General features: G+C 37.6%; 1 protein-coding gene across 7 annotated transcripts in view; it reads right to left on the bottom strand.

Moving 5' to 3' along the window:
- Positions 1 to 24,479, bottom strand: part of IKZF2 (IKAROS family zinc finger 2) — a 176,810-nt gene that overhangs the window by 30,944 nt on the left and 121,387 nt on the right. For all 7 annotated transcript variants that reach the window (XM_055396998.2, XM_055396996.2, XM_055396999.2 and 4 more), the window contains one exon: positions 24,302 to 24,469. In XM_055396998.2, the coding sequence (XP_055252973.1) occupies positions 24,302 to 24,469 (168 nt within the window). The remainder of the gene's footprint in view (positions 1 to 24,301; positions 24,470 to 24,479) is intronic.

The following is a 24,479-nucleotide window of genomic DNA, read 5'->3' as shown; positions in this document are numbered from 1 at the left end:
GCTACAGTCCATAGGGTCGCAAAGAGTTGGACAGGACTGAAGTAACTTAGTACGCATACACAAGTTATACCTGACCTGAATTAGTGGTCAGTTTTACTGTATGAACCTTGAATATAAACAATTTTAATGTTCTTGATCCCTTCTGCTATAATGCTGCCTCAAAAAAGATTTTACCAATTCATATTCAATCTAGTAGTATATAAGAGAACCATTTCACCATATTCTCAACAATGAGTACTCTCATTAAAATAATAAATTCTCCACTAGTGTGCTACCTTGTGACTCTTGAGTTATAGCAAGGTACTCCTGGGACCTAGAAGCACATTCTTAGGCAGGATATTTTAAAGCAAGATAGGCAGAGGATATTTTAAATTTTGAGGGAAAATAATAATACTCAGTCAACTGATTGGAATAGTTGGAATAATAACAGCTGACTCATTGGAAGAGACGCTGATGCTGGGGAAGATTGAAGGCAAAAGGAGAAGAGTGCGGCAGCAGACAAGATGATTGGATGGCATCACTGATTCAATGGACACAAACTTGAGCAAACTCCGGGAGATAGGGAGGGACAAGTAGGCCTGGTGTGCTGCAGTCCATAGGGTGTAAAGAGTCGGACACAACTTAGCAACTGAACAATGAAAATGGAAGTTGATTATGCAACAGCTGGGCATTTCATAGGGATTAATGACTAACAAGGAGTGGATGGCCCAAGGTATAGCCAAGGACCATTAATATCCACTGGCCATTAATTCCCAGAAAATTCCCAGCATCAAATTCATTATTGCTATTATGAACTGAAAATGGAAAAGAAATATAGGCATATGGATTTTTTTAAGAGGGATGCAGTTTTAATTAATATGTACAAAGCATTCATGGAGAACTTAATTTTTGTACATTATCCAATCACACTGCTGCTCTCATCTCTCATGGTTCCAAAGAGGCAGTCACAACTTAGCAACTGAACAACAACAAATAATACTCAACAACAACAAATAATACTCAACAGCCCTCAACAATAATACTCAACAAATAATACTCAACAGGTGCCACGTGAATGACTTGCTCACGGTTTCAACATGACATCACATTACATTTCTTTCATTGACATCATCTTTGTGAAACTAGGTGTCAGCAGTTGCTTCAAGACAAGGCAAGTACCCTCTGTAAATCAGTGTGGAACAGGAAATGAGAGAGATCGTATGGAACCTGATTCCCAAATTGGGGGAGTTGTGCAGTTCCCAACAAGGTGTGCAGTCTCATTAGTAACCACAACTGTTGGAAGAATGAAATGAAAACATTTTGTCTTTCAGCTTAGTGTTAGTCATTCAGTCATGCCTGACTCTTCGCAACCCCATGGACAATAGACCACCAGGCTCCTCTGTCCATGGGATTCTCTAGGCAAGAATACTGGAGTAGGTAGCCATTCTGTTCTTCAATGGATCGTCCCAATCTAGGGACTGACTTGGGTCTCCCTCATTGCAGGTAGATTCTTTATTGTCTGAGCCATCAGGGAAGCCCCAGCTTTCTCAATGTAGGTATACTATTTTTCAAATGGCTATTAAGTGGTTGGGACAGAAATACTTGAGTCGTTTTGAACTCCACTACTTAATAAATGAAACTGTTAGATGTATGTATTTTAGGCCTAGAGGTACTGGAAAATCTTACTGAGACACCAAGGGCAATGTGAACCAAGAAATTTTTGGAAATCTCTGTGCTAAACAACTTAAATATAATCATATTTCTTTTTAACTTGCATTACTGAAACTGAACATTAAACAACAAAAAACACTCTTTTGTATGCCATTCTTTCAAATTATCTATTCAATACCTTTACTTATTTATCAATTACATTATTATTGTTAATGTCTTTCTCATTGATTTGTTCAATCTCTGTATCTATTAAGGCTAATAAACCTTTGACTCATTTCTTATAAATACTTACTTTATGACTTTTTGATGTTTAGATGTTTTTCATTTTTATGAGTTGAAACTGTTAGTAATTTTCCTCTGTGTGATTTATTTCACTGTTTCAAAATTCTTCCTGATACAGAATTTTTGAAAATATCTACAACTATTTTTCTAAATCTTTAGAAATCTTAATGACTCTAGATTTTTTATAGGTTAAGTAGAAAGAGAATATTTTAGAAAGAAAACAAATTCCTATCTGAAAGTGAGCTATTTTCCAAAGAGAACCTGTTATGTTAAATCATTTCAGTATAATTAGGTGCCCATCAAAAATTATTACAGTAAAATAACTTTTACGTCTGAAGGCAGAGTTTATCAATGACAAGGAAGGAGAATGTTAAATATTCAATATGTTCATGAATTAGTACAATTAGGTAGACTTCACAGAGATCCACAATATATATATGAGGATACAAGGTTCTTTTAGGTGATTAGACTTAGTAACAACCAAATAAAATCGGTTTAACCCAATATTTTTCCCAAATTATTTTGAATATAAAAGTATTTTATAATACTTTTAATATAATAAAACTATTAATTTCCAAAGTAACTATTTTTCTATGGATGTACGTTGAGCACCACTGCACAATGATAATAAAATAGGCACACACCGCCAGAATTAATGTATTTTATTTTTTGTTCTTTTATAGGATTTGCCAAGTATTGAACAAGGACATATAATTCTTTTATAATTCATTTAACATACATTTATTGAGAGTCTTCAAGTGCAGTGGATACAACCCTGAATAAGACAGACGTTAGCCTTGATTTTACAGAGCTGACATTCCTCAACCATTCAAATATTTCCATTTGCTTTATAATGTAGTATGACTAATTTTCAAATTAAATTAAAACTTTAGTATAAGGACACAAACACCATGGAAAATAGTAGGTAAGTGTGGATGAGTCTTTTAAATGAAACTATCACAGATAATTGAAAGCAAGATAATTTTTTTTTAGCTCATGGTGGAAAAAATAAGCATAATTGTAAAAAGAAAAGTCTCATGTAAGGTTATTTTCATAAGAGTGTATATTGTTGACATCTACTGTTCTATCATTCTGTTTAAGTAACAAGTTTCACAAGATCACTTTAACTGAACACCTGAACTAAGGAACCTAAATGGAACTGAACAAAATATACACTGTAAAATATTTTGGTAGTGTTAACAGTTCTGACTTTCAGCTCTTCTTTATCATATAGAATATAATTACTACTTATTTCTATCTCTGACTATAAACTACTTAAAAAACAAAGATGTTAGAATCTCAGAGTTTCTGCAGCTGTTAAAAGTATATACCAGTCAGCTGTATACACCACACATATTTACCAACTATCTAAAGTATGGTATGTACAATCACAATAATAACCATAATATTCATATACCACTAAACTCAGAGGTATGTCTACTTCTTGCATAACAATTATAGTAATAATTATTTAACTAACTGATTGATGAATACAAGCAAAGAAGCTACTGAAATTACAAACATGATAAAGTTATAGCAAGGACATGATGGAACAGAAATTTAAGACATAAGACAAACATATATTTGATACTGTTTCAATATTACAAATATGCAAAACAGATACTATGGAAATAAAATAGATAAAACCAAAGAACTTTCTGGGCTTATAGAATAAATAAATAATCCCATGACAGAAGTATTTCTTTTTGATATGATTTCTATTCTCTCTTTAAACTACTTTTCTTATCTGATTTTCCAATTTTATAATAACTCAGGGAAATAAGCAAGGCAATCATATATTGTAATAACACAAATAAGAAAGAAATTTGGTTATCAAAGAGATACAATTATATTCAAAGTAGGTCAGTCAGTCAGTCAGTTCAAAGTAGGTAACCTGTTATAATTTATGGAATATTCACACAGGGTAAAGAATGATATATGTATATACATATATCCATACTATGGTTTCAACTTAGTTTTCTAATAAGAGCCCTAACACTTACCACCTAGGTATGAACCCTGCTGCTAAGTCACTTCAGTCGTGTCCGACTCTGTGTGACCCCAGAGACGGCAGCCCACCAGGCTCCCCTGTCCCTGGGATTCTCCAGGCAAGAACACTGGAGTGGGTTGCCATTGCCTTCTCCAGGTATGAACCCTAGGCTAAGCTAAATAAGGGACTAGTCGTACCTTGGTCATAGCATTTTTTGTGAAAATTATAAAAATATGCATATAGAAAACTTAACAAGGTACTTGACATAGTAGATGCTTAATAAATGGCAACTTTTCTTCTGCTTGTAGCTTTCATCAGCTTATACATTATATAGTTAACTTATTACATTATTAAACATAATAATTATCAATCTTACTTCATTGAACGGTTAAGTTTCACAGAGCAAGATATTTTTTCTTCATTGCTGGATCTAAGCACCTAAAAAAATGCCTGACATATAAATAAGGGCTTCTCAGGTGGCACGAGTGGTAAAGAATCTACTTGTCAATGTGGAAGATGCAAGAGACACAGGTTTGATCCCTGAGTCAGGGAGATCCCCTGGAGTAGGAAATGGCACCCCACTCCAGTATTCTTGCCTGGAGAATCCCATGGACAGAGGAGCCTAGAGGGCTATGGACCACAGGGAGCAAAGAGTTGGACATGACTAAAGTGACTTAGGATGGATGGATGGAGATGATTTTTAAATTTCTTCACATGGTACCAAGGGTTTTCAGCTGACAGAGGCCATCACTTAGGTATGTTATGTTTATTATCCAGAAGTGAGTAAAAAAGAGAACTCTTGAGCTACATCTAATTTCACAAGAAAAAAATATATATGTATGTATACTATGTAATTGACAAATGTGAAAAATATGGATTAGCTGACTATAGAAATTAGAATACGTCAGTGTTTTCTTTCCTTTTCTTTTGATGAGAATTTTTTTAGAGTAGGTACATTATACCATAAGGCCCTTATTATTCAATTAATCAACAAGTATTTTTTGCCAAACACCATTCAAGGAGCTGGGAACACCTTCATAAGTAAGACAGAAGAGATAGTCTCAGAAACTTATATTCAAGTGGAAGGAGACAGGTAACGTAGGCATAAACAAACAAAAAAGATAACCATAGATTCTGATTCAAGTTTTATAAGACTCTAGGCTAGAGACAGCAAGACAGAGAGGAGCTAAGAGGATGCTTTAGATAGGGTGTTTATGGAACGGCATTATCTCCAAGGAGACGACATTGAAGCAAATATCTGAAGGATACAAGCAACCATGCCAAGAACTGGGGGAAGAGCTGAAGGTAGAGACATCTAGGGTCATTAGTAGAAAACCCCAAGAGTAGGATAAAAATTAAGAAACCTCAGGCAGCAAAGAAGACAAAATGAGGGGTGAAGTGGTATATGCTCAAACAGGAGAGGTGGGCAGAACTTCTACTGGCCATGATTAACAGCTTAATTTTATTATAAGAACAATGCAAAGCCATTAAAAGATTTTAAGCAGAGAAACAGCATGATTTAAACTGTGTTTTAAAATAACAATCTGGCTGTTAAATGAGGAATAGATTGGAAAACAGAGGTACGGTGGCTGAAAGCAAGGACTCTAGAGTCAGGCAAAGCAATTCATATCCAAGCCTTTTCTGAATAAATTGGGCATCATGTGAAATATGCATATGTAGTTATAATGATAAGATTTTTACTATAACATAGCATAATTCTGAAAGCCACTCTCAGATTTATTTTATTCTAAATTTTTATATGTCCTCCAGCATTATGGGACACTTTTGTTCATTTAAGCATGATACGTTTCTTTAGTTTTACTATGTTGAGCATTTTTGTGTGCCTGTGTGTGTGTGTTTAAAATCTGATTCAAGCAAGAAGCTCAAAGCCAGTGCTCTGTGACAACCCAGAGGGGTGGGATGGGGTGGGAATTAGGAGAGAGGTTCAAGAGGGAGGGGACATATGAGTACCTATGGCTGATTCATGTTGGTGTATGACAGAAGCAACTATCCTCCAATTAAAAATAAATTAAAAATATAATCCAAATAATACACTGTTGGAAAAATGAGCATTTGAAAAGTAATGTAAAAGAATAATAAACTTACTAAGATAAAACTTGACATAAGGGATCATACACATAATATTTCAAACTATAGATTGTGGTGATATTAGCATCTCTCTCTTTAAATTTGACTCTACTTAACTGTAAAATAAGGCCCTTAAAATAGTGCTTGTCACAAAATAAGAGCCTGTTAAATATTTGCTGGTAACTTTAATTTTTACAATAGCCAGACATTTATCATCTGCTAGGAAACATAACCATAACTGATCTCCAGGAATTTTAAAAAACTAACTTCCTAGTTAATGTAAGAATTTTCAACCAAAAGCACCTGTAGATTCTTTCATTCATTCAATCAATACAGTATAAGGGATACAGACGCAAAAGAGAACAGTTATGTCTTTCAAGATGCAGAATTTAGGATGTTTCATTTTTATCATATGAGTATTATCATATTTTTGTACAATTTAAAGAGAAACAATGTTGATAGATGATTTATGATACCTTAAGCAAAAATTTAATTATATCCTAAATATATTTTATATGTTTATAACAAATGATATTGGGTTATAATATTTACCTCATTTGTATGGTTATCTGCCATTTGGGAATTTTCTTACAAGATTTGGCAAGACAGTACAGGCTGTGGATGAACAAGTTTCTTTGACTCACATGCACGGATCAAGTAAGAAAAATAAAAGGAGAGGGTGGAGGTTAGCTTACAAAAAAAACCCCTCAACAAAACAGAAAACAGTGTGATGTGTCTTTTTGGACACTGGGTGAGTAAAGAAGCTGGCATGCTGCCCTTACATTTCTGCTATGGAGTTCCAAACATGCCAGGCCTGCAGACTCAGCACTGTGCAAGGAATAACATGAAATAGCCACAAGATCGCACCGTTCACAGTAACAAACAAGTAGGATGCAAAACTGAATTACTAAAACTGCCTGCAGAAAACTGAGAATGAGAAATAGGTCCATGGTTCCTGCTTATTTCTTTAGAACTCCTGAGAACAGAAAAAGGTAAGGAGGCAAGGTTCCAGCAGTCAACTAATCTGAATTGGTCTTTGAGCCAAAATGGAGAGCTATATCAGGTGAGAATGTGCTAGAGAAGAAAGACTGCTTTTCCATTACTCCTTCTAGAAATAAGTATCTAATTTAAAAAAAAAAAAAAAACTTTTTATTTTATATTGGAGTAACTCCCATGGACAAAGGAGCCTGGCGGGCTACAATCGGGTTGCAAAAGAGTCAGACACAACTTAATGACTAAACAACAATAGCCAACTAACAATGCTGTCATAGTCTCAGGCGGGCAGTGAAGGGACTCAGCATATGTATATAAGTATTGTTCTCCCCCAAACTCCCCTCCCATCCAGGCTGCCACATAACATTAACCAGAGTTCCCTGTATTATACAGCAGGACCTTGCTGGTTATCCATTTTAAATACAGTCGTGTACATATGTTGATCCCAAACTCCCTAACTATCCTTTGCCCCCATCCTCCTCCTACTCTGAAACAGTAAATTCTCTAAATCTGTGAGCCCGTTTCTGTTTTGTGTCATTTCTTTTTAGATTCCTCATATAAAGGCTATCATACAATATTTCTCCTTCTATGTCTGAATAAGTATCTAAAATTTAAAGAAGCACATTGTGTATACTGCTGCTTGAAAATTTAATGCTATTAAAAATTTAATTTCTTTTATAAGGAACATACATATAAGCAAGAGTATATAATGATTATTTGGGGGAAAATATGTTCTTCTGGGTAGAAACTCACATGAATTGTCACTGCAGCTGGCCTGACTGGAAGTGGTTTCTCCCTCCATGGGCAGGGTGTTACATGTGTGTTTGAATCAGGAATGGAGACACTAATCCCATTCCCTCTTCAGTGCTTATTGCACAGCATACAGAGAGGCTCTACAGGCTGAGTGTCAGGACTTGATGGGTGAAATCAGCAGAGCACAGTTATGCAAATCAAGTGTGCAACTGACACTGCTTGTGTAATTATCAATGTAATCCTCCTCTATCAACCACCTCCAGGAAGGAAAGGAGGGGTAGAGGGTGGGGAAAGTTCACACTTGGGAGATCACCCAGAAAGTGGGCCAGGTGCCAGGTCTACAATCAGGTGAAAACAGTTTCTTCTCAAGGGAAGTCTGCAGTACAAATTATACTACACTTTATGCACCATCACTACTATGAAGGAGCTGCACTAGACTCAATTTCTATAACCAGCAAAATTTAATCTGTCTTATCAGTATACTGGCCATTGGCTTAGAATTTGTTAAATGGATCTCTTTAGCAAATCTGGTAGAAAAGTCATGGTGATCTGGTTTTAAAACAATGTCAATATGGAAATAACTGATAATGATAGCCTTTTGGCAACATACCCAACTTTCAGACATTTAAAATCCTTCTTTAACAAAATAATCAGTCCTATTAATATCTAAAGGTCTATAACCTGTAGCAAATCCATGTTATAAAAAGCAGTTCATATGTAACAGAAACTTAAAGTACTTAATTATATACTTGTTTACCTCAAAAAATAAAGTGGGATAATATTGAAGCAAACACTGAAGAATTAGGGGGGAAAATCTATTAGAAAAACAGAGTGGAAGGCAGAGGAGAGACAAGAGGGGAAAAAAACTTAAAAAAAAAAACATATATAAGAGGGAAAGGGTGTATTTCAAGAGACAGTGATTATAAATGCCACACTGCTTTGGAGGACAATCAGTTTATGGAATTCCTGGTCAGACAGGAATTTAAGGAGATGATGTGATAGTCCCTTAATAAGGAATGATAGTATATCTGAGGGCATAATCACTGTCATGGCAAATTAACAGATTGTCCCGTATGGGAATACAGAACTAGAGCATTTGGCATTCACTTGTTTAACAATATGGTCAAAGGTTAGCACTCTCTCAAACCCAGCCAGACACCACTTTTGAACTTCATTTCCAAGAAAGTTGAAGAGAATGAGAAAACTATATTTTCTTACCAGCTTCTCTGACAGCATGTAGTTTATACCTTAAAAATGCCTGTTAGTTGGTTTAATATTGTACTAATGTGAATATCCAAATATATTCAAAAGCAGGGAAACAGTCCTTATCTAAAACAACTAAAAATGGTGGATGTTATTGTTTTAACAGATGGATTCTTATATGTTACATCTGATCCAGTTGCTTTTTATAGGACAAAATAGCTTTAACCTGACAATTAGATATAAAGAACAAACTTCTTAAGCAAAATTTGTCAAACATTGAATAGATTACAAAACTATGTTGTGAAAATCAACATAACTGAGGTGTTTTGGAAATAAACTAGGCATCTGTTCAGAATAATGTAGGCTTATTGATCCTAAGTCAAAAGACTGCGACATTGGTTGCAAATAGTTCTTACTCTAGGGTTATATGCTATGGATATATCACTAACATTACAAAGTGTTTATTTTTAGGTGATATATTCAAGTAATTATATAATAAATACTGATTTAATTGAAAGCTAAAATCAGAAAAAAAAATTCCTACACTCTTCTGCTTACTCAAGGATATGAACTGAACTGAACTGAAACAATACTTTGGCCATCACAGACCAATACTTTGGTCTGTGATCATCCCTCACAGACTCTGATGCTGGGAAGGATTGGGGGGGCAGGAGGAGAAGGGAACGACAGAGAATAGATGGCTGGATGGTATCACCGACTCGATAGACATGAGTTTGAGTGAACTCCGGGAGTTGGTGATGGACAGGGAGGCCTGGCGTGCTGTGATTCATGGGGTCACAAAGAGTTGGACACGACTGAGCAACTGAACTGAACTGACACAATAATGTTACAATAAACAAGGAACAAGAGACAATGAATACGCCTCCTTGGGATATTAGGATTTTTCATTTTCAAATGAAAAGATTCCCTTTTTAGCAATGATTATTATTATTTTTTTGGTAAGAATGTAAGTGTAGTACAGGCTTTCCTGGTGGCTCAGTGCTAAAGAATCTACCTGCCAATGCAGGAGACCCGGGTCTGATCCCTGGGTCAGAAAGATCCCCTGGAGAAGTAAATGGCAACCCACTCCAGTATTCTTGTCTTAGACATCCTTTGGACAGAGAAACCTGGCGGTCTACAGACCATGGGGTCGCAAAAGGGTCAGACGTGACTTAGCGACTAAACAACAACAAAGTCCAGTACAATTCCATGGCCAAAACTAAATTTTAGATATTGCATAAATACATTTGAGACCCTGAAAAAGGCATTCTTACTTTTTTCTCTTTACAATTTATACAAAGAAATTTATAAAGCATATGTATCACATAAGTTTCCATACATTAAAACACATACTCTTCTATTATGTTTTAAATATTTAATTTGAACACTGTATCAAAGTACATGAGAAATATACCTGAAGTGCTAATTCGGAAAATACATGCACCTTTCATTCCTCCTTGATTAAAAAATAAGTATGGCAAGTATTGTTTTGATTAATAGGGGTCCAGGGCTTAATTGAAACACTATTTCCCCAGTGTACTGGGGAAATAAAGACAATTAAAAGAAGTAATATATAATGTATGAAGCAAACTAATCAAATTTCTAAGAATGAAAGGACTATAATCACTTGTTAAACTAAAAATCTAATAGACAAAACTAATAAAATAATTTTTTGTAGCAGGGGCACTGATTCTGATTTGTCACTAAAAACTGACAGAAATACTATGTTATATTACAAACTTATGTAAAGAAAAGTAGGCGATTTGTGTGGTAAATCCAAGGTTAATGAGTAAAGTTTACATTATGCCAACATACTGCCATAAAATAAAGCAATTCTAATGAAATACCCACCATCAAGAGTAGTAGAATAGCTCTACACCATAATAAATGAAAATAGTTTTTAAAAACAAAGAAATAAACACTGATGATTGCTGTACAGACAAAATGTAGATGGCATTATTTCACTTTTTTCCCTCAGAATGGACAATATTTCAGAAATGAAATACAGCTCTGCCATAACAAATATAAGAAAAGTTCTGATTTCTCCCATTATTATCTTAAGAAGTTTGGAATAAAATCTGCTACTGCTAAGTCACTTCAGTCGTGTCCGACTCTGTGTGACCCCATAGACGGAAGCCCACCAGGGTCCCCCATCCCTGGGATTCTCCAGGCAAGAACACTGGAGTGGGTTGCCATTTCCTTCTCCAATGTGTGATAGTGAAAAGTGAAAGTGAAGTCGCTCAGTCAAGTCCGACCCTTAGCGACCCCATGGACTGCAGCCTACCAGGCTCCTCCATCCATGGGATTTTCTAGGCAATAGTACTGGAGTGGCTTGCCATTGCCTTCTCCGAATAAAATCTAGGCATTGTTAATAGGAATTATCTACTCCTGAAAAAAGATGATCATATCAATCTATGTCCAGAAATAATATTATACTGCTTAAAAATCATTGTTAGAAAACAAACTTTTCCATGTCAAATACTGGAAAATGCTACCAAAATATTTGTGCTCTTTAAGGAGCCCAGATTTATTATTTATAAAATTGGGCATCCTTTCAAAATTAAAAAATGTTATCAATGACTGTAATCAAAATTTAAAACAAGCAATCAAATCAAGTAATCAGGGCTTTGCACACACGTAAGCCCACCTTTTCATTCAGGTACTAACTGGTAAAAGAGAAGGAAGGAAAATTCAACACTGTTTTACACTTCCACTGGTATTCAGCAACACAGAGAGAGCTTTTTCAAAAATATTCTTTAAAAAGAAATGCACTTTATGTGAACAAACTATATCTGGAATTAGAATGCAAAATCAGAAACTCTCTATATCAAGGTTTTCTCTGAAATTTATGTTGGCAGATAGTTGCAGAGAAGTGATGCTGGTCCTATGCAGGTCATCTGAAAATCTTTTAAGACCTCTTCCATTTTATGCAAATCTGTTTTGAAAGTTAAAACAAACAACAGCAAACAAATAAATAAATTGGGAGAGCGGAATACTCTTTTACTCTGTAAAGATTAGTCTCAGTGACTAATGAGCAGCAAAATCCCAGGAGAAAAGATAACGGATTATATAATATGAGCAGCACAGGGAGATTAAAGATTAAATTAAGTGATGTGACAAAGTCACACAGCTAATTTGCAATTAGCCTGTTCTTAAACCCAAATGTCTTGACTTTTTGACTTCCAGATAGTATTCAATTTATCACTTGGAGTTAATTTTACAGAGTTTAACAGTGAGTGAGTGAGTGAAAGTTGTTCAGTTGTGTCCATCTCTTTGCAACCCCATGATACAGTCCGTGGAATTCTCCAGGCCAGAATACTAGGCCTTTCCCTTATCCAGGGGATCTTCCCAACCCAGAGATCAAACTCAAGTCTCCCGCATTGCAGGCAAATTCTTTACCAGCTGAGCCACAAGGGAAGCCCAGAGTTTAGCAAGACAGAGGATAAAATAAACATATGAGGTTGTATAATTTATTCCATAGCATGGAGTACAGATTTTGGAGTTTGTCTTGGTTTGAATCCAGGCTCTGCCTGTGTGACTTCTCTGTGCCTCAGTCTCCTCACCTGTAAACTAGGAATGATATTAACAAGAAGCTTTTCTGTCCCTCCAATCCTTTGAAAAACACTGAAATGCTGGTGCTCACAGGCTGCTCTTTGGTATGCCCACATAGATACTTCTGGCAGTTGAACTGGATACTTACACTGAGTCAGTTATGATTCCATCCAAACTTATTTATGCCAGCTGTACCTATTACTATAATTAAATAAATTAACCAAATATACATATTCTAATAAAATAGGTACAGAAAGAAAGTTATTTCTATAAAAACTAATTTTACCACTCTGGAAAGATTCCATAAAAATGAGATGACAATAATACTGATAAATTGAAGGCAGGCAAAGGAAATCTTAAAAATTAGTGACAAAAATCTGATAAATTTAATAGAAGTCTGATTGTTTCACAACGTCTTCAAGTTTTTAAAGAAACTGAAAATGGAATTAGAGATGATGTGTTATGAGTGTAGTTTAGGTCAGATTAACTATATGGAATCCCCAAACCAAATTCCTCACTGAAAGGAAAGGACTTGGCCTTTTTATTGAAAGCTTCCTATATTGCTAGATTTACTGTTTTTAATTGATAAACTACCTGGTTTTGCTCTGTCAGGTAAGAGATTTAACTAAACGAATAATCCATAGGATGTGCCTTGTACAAGGCTATAGAGAGTTCAAGGAATTCCAGACATGACCTGTCATAACCTAACTATTAGGATTCTACAATCAAAATCAAAACACTGCCTTGTGTCCTCTAGAGCAGTGGTCCCCAACCTTTTTGCAACAGAGACTGGTTTTATGGAAGACACTTTTTCCACAAACCGGGGGTGGGGGTATGGTTTCAGGATGATTCAAGCATGTTAACACTTATTATGCAATTTATTTCTATTATTATTAAGATCATCAGGCATTAGATCATGGAGGTTGGAGACCCCTTCTCTAGAGTATGCAGAGAATTCCATATAGAAACTTTCAACTTGCATGGGACCTTATAGGGCTTTTAAGAAAAAGAGGAAGAAAGAAAAGAGCTAACATTTATTGACTGTATACTATATTGGATGTATCCATCCTAAAGGAAAATTCATCCTGAATATTCATTGGAAGGACTGATGCTGAAGCTGAAACTGCAATACCTTGGCCACCTGAAGTGAAGAACTGACTCATTTAGAAAGACCCTGATGCTGGGAACGATTAAAGGCGGGAGGAAAAGGGGATGACAGAGCATGAGATGGTTGGATGGCATCACCATCTCAATGGACATGAGTTTGAGTCAGCTCCGGGAGTTGGTGATGGACAGGGAAGCTTGGCGTACTGTAATCCATGGGGTCCCAAAGAGTAGTACACAACTCAGTGAATGAACTGATAATGAACTGATACTGATACTATATCCCAGACATTTTTCTAAGTGTTTTCTCATATTTCTCTATGACATGTAAAATGTCATAGAAATACATAAGTGCACATCAAAACCAACTTCATTATTAACCAATCTACTGGAAGAAAAATGTTCTAATCTAAAACAAAGGAAACTAAGGTGCAATATAAATACCCTAGAACACATCAGCTAACTAAAGAAAATAAAACAATGAGCACTCATTACCCAAAGTAAGGGTTGGTATGGAGGAGGAGGAAGCAAGTTACTTTGTACTAATAATATTATTCATAAAAAACTGAAATTCAAATAAAATCATTATATTACACTTACTACCCTATATTAGTAAGTTTAAGCACTAGTTCTTATATTTAGCTTATCTGTGACATATTCTCTTTCACCTCCATAGCCATTTTTCACCTTTTTCTGCTCTGCTTCTGCAAAAAGCTTATCAGCTTCATCCATAGTCTCCTTTGTCCCCTGGCTTCTGGTCATGCTCATTTAACATAAGGTATTAGCAAAAGAGACAGTAAAGAAGCTGCCTGCCAATGCAGGAGACGTAAAAGATGTAGGTTCGATCACAAGGTCGGGAAGATCCTCTGGAGAAGGAAATGGCAACTCACTCCAGTATTCTTGCCTATAGAATCCTATGGACAGAAGAGCCTGTGGGCTATAGACCATGGGGCAGCAAAGAGTCAGATGCGACTGGGCGACTAACATACATCAGCAAAAGAGGAGAGATGGAAAGAGTGAGGCCAAGCTGTTTATTCCTCAGTCACATGTTAGTAGGGGTATATTCCTCCACGGCAGATGCAGATTGCAGCCATGAAATTAAAAGATGCTTACTCCTTGGAAGGAAAGTTATGACCAACCTTGATAGTATATTAAAAAGCAGAGACATTACTTTGCCAACAAAGGTCCGTCTAGTCAAGGCTATGGTTTCTCCTGAGGTCATGTATGGATGTGAGAGTTGGACTGTGAAGAAAGCTGATCGCCGAAGAATTGATGCTTTTGAACTGTGGTGTTGGAGAAGACTCTTGAGAGTCCCTTGGACTGCAAGGAGATCCAACCAGTCCATTCTAAAGGAGATTAATCCTGAGTGTTCATTGGAAGGACTGATGCTACAGCTGAAACTGCAATACTTTGGCCACCTCATGCGACGAGTTGACTCACTGGAAAAGACTCTGATGCTGGGAAAGGTTGGGGGTGGAAAGAGAAGGGGATGACAGAAAATGAGATGGCTGGATGGCATCACCGACTCTGTGGACATGAGTTTGAGTGAACTCCAAAAGTTGGTGATGGACAGGGAGGCCTGGCGTGCTGTGATTCATGGGGTCACAGAGAGTCGGACACGACTGAGCGACTGAACCGAACCAAACCGAACCGAACCTAAGGTCAGTTTCAAAACCATCTCCTACCTCTCCTAATTTCAGTGACCTCTTCCAGGTGGCACAGTTGGTAAAGAATCTGCCTGTTAAGGCAGGAGACACAATACATGTGGGTTCAATCCCTGTATTGTGGATACATCTCCTTCCTGACAGGAGATGTCGGGAAGATCTCCTGGAGGAGGAAATGGCAAGCCACTCCAGTATTCTTGCTTGTAAAATTCTAAGGACAGAGGAGCCTGGCAGGATGCAGTCCATGGAGTCACAAAGAGTCGGACAAGAGTGAGTGCAAGCACATACACACACAACAAACACTTAAGACATGGGATTGCTAATGGCTTCCTAATACTGCAGCCTTAGAGTATTTCAACTGTCCCTTGTTGGTTTCTTTTATGCCTACCCTTTCTCCTGTAAATTTTAGTGCTTCGTCAATGTCTCCTGTATTTTCTCCATTTAAGTGTCTCATTGCTTTCCTATCAAGGCCCTGATGCTAGTTATTGGTAGCAGGAGTGGCCCAAGGCCTCAGAGAGTTCACAAGGCATTTTGACATTGAGTTTCTCATGCTTGAAGAGAACAGGAGGGCCACCTATCAGGAAGTGAGTGAAATCCTAGTAATTCTATGCATGTGCTGGCAACCTGATTACTCACATTATCACTGATGGTATCACAAAATGAAGTGCAGATGAAAGGAGGACTTTTGGAGCTGTGGTCTTTATTTGCTAAAAGGACAGTAGTGGTGTCTGTGTGAAGACTGTAGTGTTCCATGGCTACTTCTGTTAGTCCAAAGGATTATATGAAGTAGAAAGAACAAATTGAAGGTCCTGAATGTTCAAGTTCGAATGGAGGTGAAACGGTAAAGTTCTCTGTCATCTTTAAAACAGTCCTTATTTACTTAAGACTCAGGTAAATAAGGCTGAAGATCAACTCCAGAATCTGATTTGAAGGGAGATGGGATTGCTGTATTGAATAAAATGGGTAAAACCAATACCATTAGGTCTTTTTCTAAATCTGTTTTTAATAATTTTATTTTTAAATTTACTGTCTGTGCTGGATTTTCATTGCTTTTCTCTAGTTGTGGCAAGTGGGGCTACTCTCTAGTTCCAGTGCATGGGCTTCTCATTGTGGTGGCTTCTCTTGTTGCTGAGCACTGGCTCTGGGGCATGTGGGCTCAGTAGTTGTGGCACACGAGCTTAGCTGCGCCATGGCATGTGAGATCTTCCCAGACCAGGGATCAAACCGGTGACTCCTGCATTGGCAGGAAGATTCCTCACCACTGGACCACCAGACAGGCCCACTGTTAGTTCTTGATAATGGGGTAATGATGGGGAAAGAGTGAAACGCGTGGTGATACTATGTGATGAGATACTGAGGCTCAGAATGTTGAACTCCTAAAACCCTACAGAACCTGACTTGGAAGAAGACACATTTGTCTTCACTCCTCTCCATTCCATTTAAGGAAACCAACTCTCACATTGGTTGAGAGCATTCCCATATAGTAGGAGGACTTCCAACTGGTTCAGAGAATGGCAGTTCTTTTCAGAACTCATTTCTATTACCATCCACAATCCCCAGGCTCATGACAAGTTAGATCCTAATATAGCCAAAGTCAAGGGATATCCAGGAGGTGACAACCTTATACACTGAAATAACTGCAAATCTTTACCAAAAGTAGGAGTCCAGTTAGCATGTAAGGGAATGGATTGATTCTAAGGATTTTAAATCAAGAAAGTGAACTACAATGTTAGATCAGGGCAATTTATCTATAGGAATATTCATCTGGGATTTACTATTTTATTGTCTTGAGCAGGTGGGAGTGACTAGCTAATTGAATCTTTGATCCAATGATAGCTTACACAGTAAAAAAGTTGAAATGGCAGAATGTTCTTGGGATAGCAAAGTAAAATTCCAAAATCTCAAGAAAGTAAGAATATTGGAAAGGATCTATTATAAATAACAATACCCCACAAGGGCCTGTGGGACATCTTCACCAAAGAATTACACTGTTGAGGAAATAACCAGCATGTTTGAGAAGCCTCCTGGTAACTGTCTTTTCTAGGCTGGAGAGAACAATGATAGATGTTGCAAACAGATCTGAGCTTCTTAATTTAAAGGTATCTATTGTGATCTTCGGGAGAAGGCAATGGCAACCCACTCCAGTACTCTTGCCTGGAAAATCCCATGGGTGGAGGAGCCTGGTAGGCTGTAGTCCATGGGGTCGCGGAGAGTCGGACACGACTGAGCGACTTCACTTTCACTTTTCACTTTCATGCATTGGAGAAGGAAATGGCAGCCCACTCCAGTGTTCTTGCCTGGAGAATCCCAGAGACGGCGGAGCCTGGTGGGCTACCATCTATGGGGTCGCACAGAGTCGGACACGACTGAAGTGACTTAGCAGCAGCAGCATTGTGATCTTCTGAGATGGCAGAAGCTATGTGGTAGAAATTAATTTTAGGAAGGTGAGGTTACCTTAACAAGCCACAGGGATGGGATGAAAATCAATGTGTTTTATGCCACAGGCTTCTATGGAAATGGCTAATGGGTTTCAGATTCCCCAAGAATGAAAAAGACACTTAGAATACCAAGCTGCTAGCTGTCTTACATGGAAAGAAACACTCTAGGTCTTGTGGGCAAAAATCCAACTTCAGTCACCATAGTGGGATTCATGATCTCTTATCTACTGCCTAGACCTAAGTATATTCACATATCCAGAGTCACATAATTTTAGGTGGAGACAGAGTCCATGAAACCTGGCCATAGCTGTATGCTATGAATTTTCCTCATAGCCATTTCAGAACCACCTGTGGCCATTTATGACAGTGACAATAAACTGTGAGAAGGATAATACCAAATCCTTCCACAGGTTATTAGACAGCTGTATTGTATTAGCTCTGAATTGCCATTAATCCCTGGAACCCAAAATACAACTGTGGCCCACCAAAGTGGGAGCTTATGGAAGCCAAGATATATATGAAGACTTCACCCAAGCCCATCTTACTGTACCATAGGAATAAGTGCACTCAGTAATGGAAAGAATCCTTACATCAGTTCCCTGACCCAGGGTAGGAGGTCTATTATAAAAAGATAAGAACAGTGCTGTCTAATGCAAAATGAATCACATATATAATTTAAAATTTTCTAATAGCCACATTTTTAAAAGGTGGAATTAATTTTCATAATATATTTAATAAATACCATTTCAACATGTGGTATTAACCATATGTGTGTGCTTAGTCTCTTAGTCATATCAGACTCTCTGTGACATTACGGACTGTAGCCCACCAGGCTCCTCTGTCCATGGGATTTTCCTTGCAAGAATACTGGACGGGGGTTGCCATTTCCTCCTCAAGGGGATCTTCTCGACCCAGGGATTGAACCTGTGTCTCCTGTATTGCAGGCATATTCTTTACCACTGGGCAATGGGGAAGCCCATATGTATAGGTGCTTAATAGCCACATATGGCTAGTGGCTACCATACTGGAAATCACAGCCCTAGAACTGTCACTTCTTCCAAGACAGTAAACTAAAACCGAAAGATGCTGGGGTGGTCATTCCTACAACAAACACATTTAAACTTCATTAGGCTAATGCAAGACCAAGATGGTTCTGTGGATGAATGAAGATTTAGTTACACCAGAATGCCAAATACAGAAGCAGTTTTAGCTATAGTATCTTTGTTGGAGCATTTAACATAGCCCCTGACACCATGTATGGAACTACCAACTTAATTTCTTTTAAAAGTAATTCCTGTAAAAGCAGTCTGCCTTTACAATGCAGGGACAATATACTTTCACCATTTTACCCTAAGGCTAGGTCAACTCTCTTCTTGTTGCCATAATATAGGGCAAAGAAATCTTGTTCATCTTGACATCTCACATAACATCAACCTGGGGCATTACATTCATGGTATTATACTAATTGGATTTGGTGAGCAGGAAGTAGTAAACACTAAACACTAAAATGTCTCATTAAGATATATGCCGGAGGATAAGAGGTGATCTCTATGAAAAGTTTAGACACTTGCAGCACTGGTGAAATTTTAGGGGCCCAGCGATGCAGGCATGTGGAAACAGAGCCTCTACAGTAAATGATAAGTTGCTGTACCTTGTACCTTTCATTATGAAGGAGGAGGCAGAAAATGTGGTGCCCTCTCTTTGAATTTTAGAAACAAGATACACTATGTTTGGGTATTCCACTCTGATGCACGTTTTTGATAATCCACAAGGCTGTCAACCCTGAGAGTGGACTGGGGCAAGAAAGGTATACTGGGACTGCAGTATACCTCTGCTGCAATGAAAGCTGCCATGCAGATCTCTGGCTACAATCCAGCAATGCCATGATTTTTGGAAACACATGTGTCAAGCAAAGATGGTGTGTGATGTAATTGCTACTGCAGGAATGGAGTGCAGATCCCCAGTGGAGGAAATATATGTATGTGATCTTCTCAATAATGATGTGCCATTTGAAAAGTAGCTCCTAATTTGCTATTGGACTCTTGTTAAGACTCAGTATTAGGATACGAAACTCCAAATGACTGTGTGGCTCAAACTATACAAAATGAACTATGTGTTAATCTGATTCAATATACAAAATAAGATGTGCACAAGAACATTTCATTATTAAATGAAATGGACCACACAGGTCTGGGAAACCCAAGTATATACTTTCTGAGCAAGTAGCTCACGTGTCTCTGATACCTGCCACTACTGCTTCGCAGTCTCTCACAATCTGGCCTCATGGGGTGTTCTCAATGACCAATTAACATAGGATAAAACTGCATGAATCCAGCCTGTGAATGGACCACATGGCATTTAGTACAATGGCAAGCCACTCCAGTACTCTTGCCTAGAAAATCCCATGGATGGAGGAGCCTGGTAGGCTTCAGTCCGTGGGGTCGCTAAGGGTTGGACACGACTGAGCGACTTCACTTTCACACATTGGAGAAGGAAATGGCAACCCACTCCAGTGTTCTTGCCTGGAGAATCCCAGGGATGGGGGAGCCTGGTGGGCTTCCGTCTATGGGGTCACACAGAGTCGGACACGACTGAAGTGACTTAGTAGTAGCAGTAGCAGCAACTATTGTACTAGAGGCCCAACGAAGAGGGCTCCCCCTAAATCCTAGTAATGAAAAGATAACCTCTCCAGGTGTACAGTTTGCATGTAAGAAAAGATAGATGAGGAAATGATAGATGGCATGGCCATATAGTCAAGGACTTGGAAAAACAAGACTGGAAGATTGGAGATAAAAGATTTGGGGAAGAGTTATACATATGTGCCTCTCAGAACTGGTACAAAGTGTGACAATATGGTATCTTACGTGAATTCCTTCCAGAGGGCATCCATTGTGGAAGAGGCTCTGAGTAGTCTGGAAAAGATTATGTGATGGGTGACTCAAAACAATCAGATAATCTATACTATGGGTATTGGATTCTTTACCTAGCTACCCTAGTGCCTGCTTAAGTGGCCCAAGTACAAACTGAAAAGAGAGGCAATGATGGAAATTACAAACTTCAACAACATAGATTTCCCCCGCTCTGTGGCTAATTTAACTACCACAGCTGCTGAGTTCACCACCTTCCAATGCTGGGACCCTGATATGGCACTGTTCTCCAAGGGGATCAACCAGTCGATTAGTGACTGGCGGATTACAATGAACAGATGTCCACCTCAAGGAGGGAGAAATTTATTCTCACAGGAATTGATAGATATTCAGAATATAGATTTACCTCCCCTTCCTTCGGTGCTTTTGTATGCTCCTCCTCACCTGGATATAACAGAATGCCTTCAATAACCACTATGTGAAGTGAAGTCGCTCAGTCGTGTCTGACTCTTTGCGACCCCATGGACTGTAGCCTACCAGGCTCCTCCATCCATGGGATTTTCCAGGCAAGAATACTGGAGTGGGTTGCCATTTCCTTCTCCAGGAGATCTTCCTGACCCAGGGATTGAACTCGGGTCTCCCGCACTGTAGGCAGACACTTTACCGTCTGAGCTGAAGTCAATAACCACTACAGTATTCCTTAAAATATTGACTTTAGGCTGGAAATTTTTTTCAAGGCAAAGGAAATACAGCAATGGTCCCAAACCATTTCAAGATTTCACTAGCTGTATCTCACGCCACATTATCCAGAATCATTTGGCCAAATGGAGTATACTGGCCCACAAGTGGCATGGTTCATGTATGACTGCTAGCTGGGAGAAGTTTAAGTAAGTCCTATAGGATATGATAAATGTCTAAAGTCATCTATCTTCCCCAATGCCACAGCTCATAAGTTTGATTACAAAGAGGTTAAGGTAGTAGTGGCCATAATACATCAAATAACCCATTTAAAGGGTTTTCACTTCCTGTGCTGAAACCTTGGGATTGCTGGTTTTGGAGCTCTCAATGCCTAAAAGTTTCCACCAGGGATCCGAGTTCTGTTACTATTTCATTGAAAGTTGAGGCTACTCCTTGCCTATATGGGGCATTTCAAGCTGCTGAATTAACAGAAAGAGAAGTAGGCTATTGGCTGGTAAACTTTCCAGATTACCAAAATGATTTGGGGTTGTTGCTATATGATATGGGCAAGGACAGCAGATTTATTGGGACATCTCTAACAAAAACGTGTCCAGTCATTCTGGTTATTGAAAAGCTATAGTAATCCAAGGAAGAAAAGGTCACCATTAAATACTCAAAACATTTAGGAATTAGGCTGTGGATCCCTCATCAAAGAACCTTGTCCAGCCCAGGTGCTAAAAAGAGGGTGAAAGTAAGGGGAAGATGGAATCAGCAGTGGAAGAAGAAAGTTATAATGACCAACTTGAGCTTTCTGATCAGTTAGAGACGCATGGACTTTGGCAGCTATGTTTTATGCTTCATCTATTATGAACAGCATTGGTGATGGCTAGTATTTCAAATTCAAAGTATGTCTGAGCTGATATCACTCCTTAATGAAGTAGTAGGTGAATGACACCCATCTGTCCCCTTCATCTCTCTGTTAAACTCCCCTTATTAGCCAATTTGAGCATATCTATTTATATATCCGCCAAAGCCATAACTTAGTATACCAAATTGCAAAATCATAATGGCAATTATAGAGACATATCTTTTTTTTTGAACCTCAAAGTAGCAAAGTATTTATTTACAAAATTTACAGTTTCATAGGGAATGCCCTAGCTGTGAAGTGGTTAGGACTCCGTGTTTTTCCTGTAGAGTCACAGGTTTGATCCCTGGTACAGGAACTAAAATCTTGCAAGCCATATATAACAGCCCCGCCCCCCTCAAAAAAAATATTACAGTTTCTTAGAAACAGCTTTGCTCTATGCACATAAACTTTATAATTATACTGAACCATATAAATTATGGTGTCTGGCCTTGCCAAAGCCAATGTAAGGGGCACCATCTTTGAGCACCATCTTTCCCTCCCCTCACTCCACTAGACACCAAATAGGAGCCCCTAGATGAGCCATGCCTAATATGTATAAATAAACTGAGTGTAGCTGCTCAGCTCAGTCTAATACAAAAACCAAGGTGTCTTGACTTCTTAGACACTACCCACAGGGATAAACCTCTTAAAAGAGCAAAAAAGAAATCAAAGAAACAGAAATTGAGATGAAGGTTAAATGCCTTCTGGAGGTGTCACCAGACAATGAACATTCTAGAAGCAATCTAGGAATACCCAGGTAGAGTAAATGTATACACCAAACCATGATACTAAAACAACACAATGTTGTAAATTTTGTAAAGCGTGAAATACATGCTTACAGCTACATTTTTGCCTCAACTTTATTCCCATGGAAAGCTATGTTTTATATTAGTATAATCCTTGGTCAACTGACTAATGCTTTAATAAGCCAGAGCTCATGACCAGCGAAAGGAAATAACTGTCGGGTCTTAAAAGTATCTTTCAATAAAGAATACTTCTTATAATAAAACAATACCATTTTAATATATAATTTTCACAGCATAATTTCTAAATAAAATATAATGTGTCATGGTTGGAAATGAGTAAACTGCCTTCAGTCAGGAAAGAATATAAAGCATATACTTAATATATTTTAATATTTCATTAATTTTATTTTTAATCGAGTTAATATCTAAATAGTTTTATATATTTCACATTCATGTTAAAAAACTGGGTAAAGCCTTAAGGATTAACAGGAAAAATGTAAAAAAAGATAATACAAGCATTACCTCACAACCCACAACACTCTGTCAATTTGTCAATGTAGATAAAAATATCACTTTCATCATATCTTCATATTAAAATTAAATTTTAATATGTCGTTATGAACAGAAGGAGCATATAAAACTGGCTTGAGAGTATTCTATATTAATTTTCCACCTTTAACTTCTTGGTTATGGCAATTCATGCTAAAAATCAAATGAAATTCATTCAGATTTCTAATCATTCTTTTGCTTTTATGTACTATATTCTGGCATTTAAAAAAATCAAACAGTCTAGATTTTTCTAATGATGATTTATGAAGCAGAGAAAAGTTTCAGAGAGCATCCAATGACTATAGTTTGAAAGCTAAAGAAACAAGGAGAGTTAAAATGAAATATAAAATACTCTCACAGCCAATTTCCTAATGAACATAATATTTTCAAGTTTAAAATAGTTATATTTGACGCCCCCTGAAGTCCCAGCCCAGGTAATCTACCAGTCAAAAAAAAATCACATCTTTCCTCTCATCTATGCTAACATCAACATACAACTACATTTTTTACTGGGTTTTCCATTATTCTGGATTAACCACAATTACTTCATTAATAATTATAAAATTTAAAAATTATAGAAAATTTATGTTACGGCTGTTTTCATCAATGGCTTGAAACTCTTCAGTTGACAGTACTCCTTCCTGCCAAGTCTATAACTCTAAAAAAGAAGGCCAAATGCATCCTGCAAAATCTGTCAGTTATTCAACATATACAAAATAAATCATCTACCTCATTCTCAGCTATGTACCAAAGCTATAAGTTACTTTAAATTATTCTATAGCACACTTCTGAATTCCCACATTTTAGTTTTCTTCTTAAAGAGCTGGTGGCACTTACCAGAGTGGGTCCTGAGGTGTCCTGTGAGGGCGTCCCTTCTTCTACAGGCATAGCTACAGAAAGGACATTTGAACGGCTTCTCTCCAGAGTGTAACTTTATGTGTCTCAGAAGGTTGCCCTTCTGAGTAAAAGAAGCTCCACACTGGTTACAATGAAAGGGACGTTCACCTGCAGAAGG

Source organism: Moschus berezovskii, chromosome 2 (genome assembly GCF_049115385.1).
Source record: "Moschus berezovskii isolate FMDL1 chromosome 2, NW_MosBer_1.0, whole genome shotgun sequence".
Lineage (NCBI taxonomy): Eukaryota > Metazoa > Chordata > Mammalia > Artiodactyla > Moschidae > Moschus > Moschus berezovskii.
The sequence above is the reverse complement of the archived record's forward strand: the minus strand, read 5'-3'. Positions and strand labels throughout refer to the sequence as shown.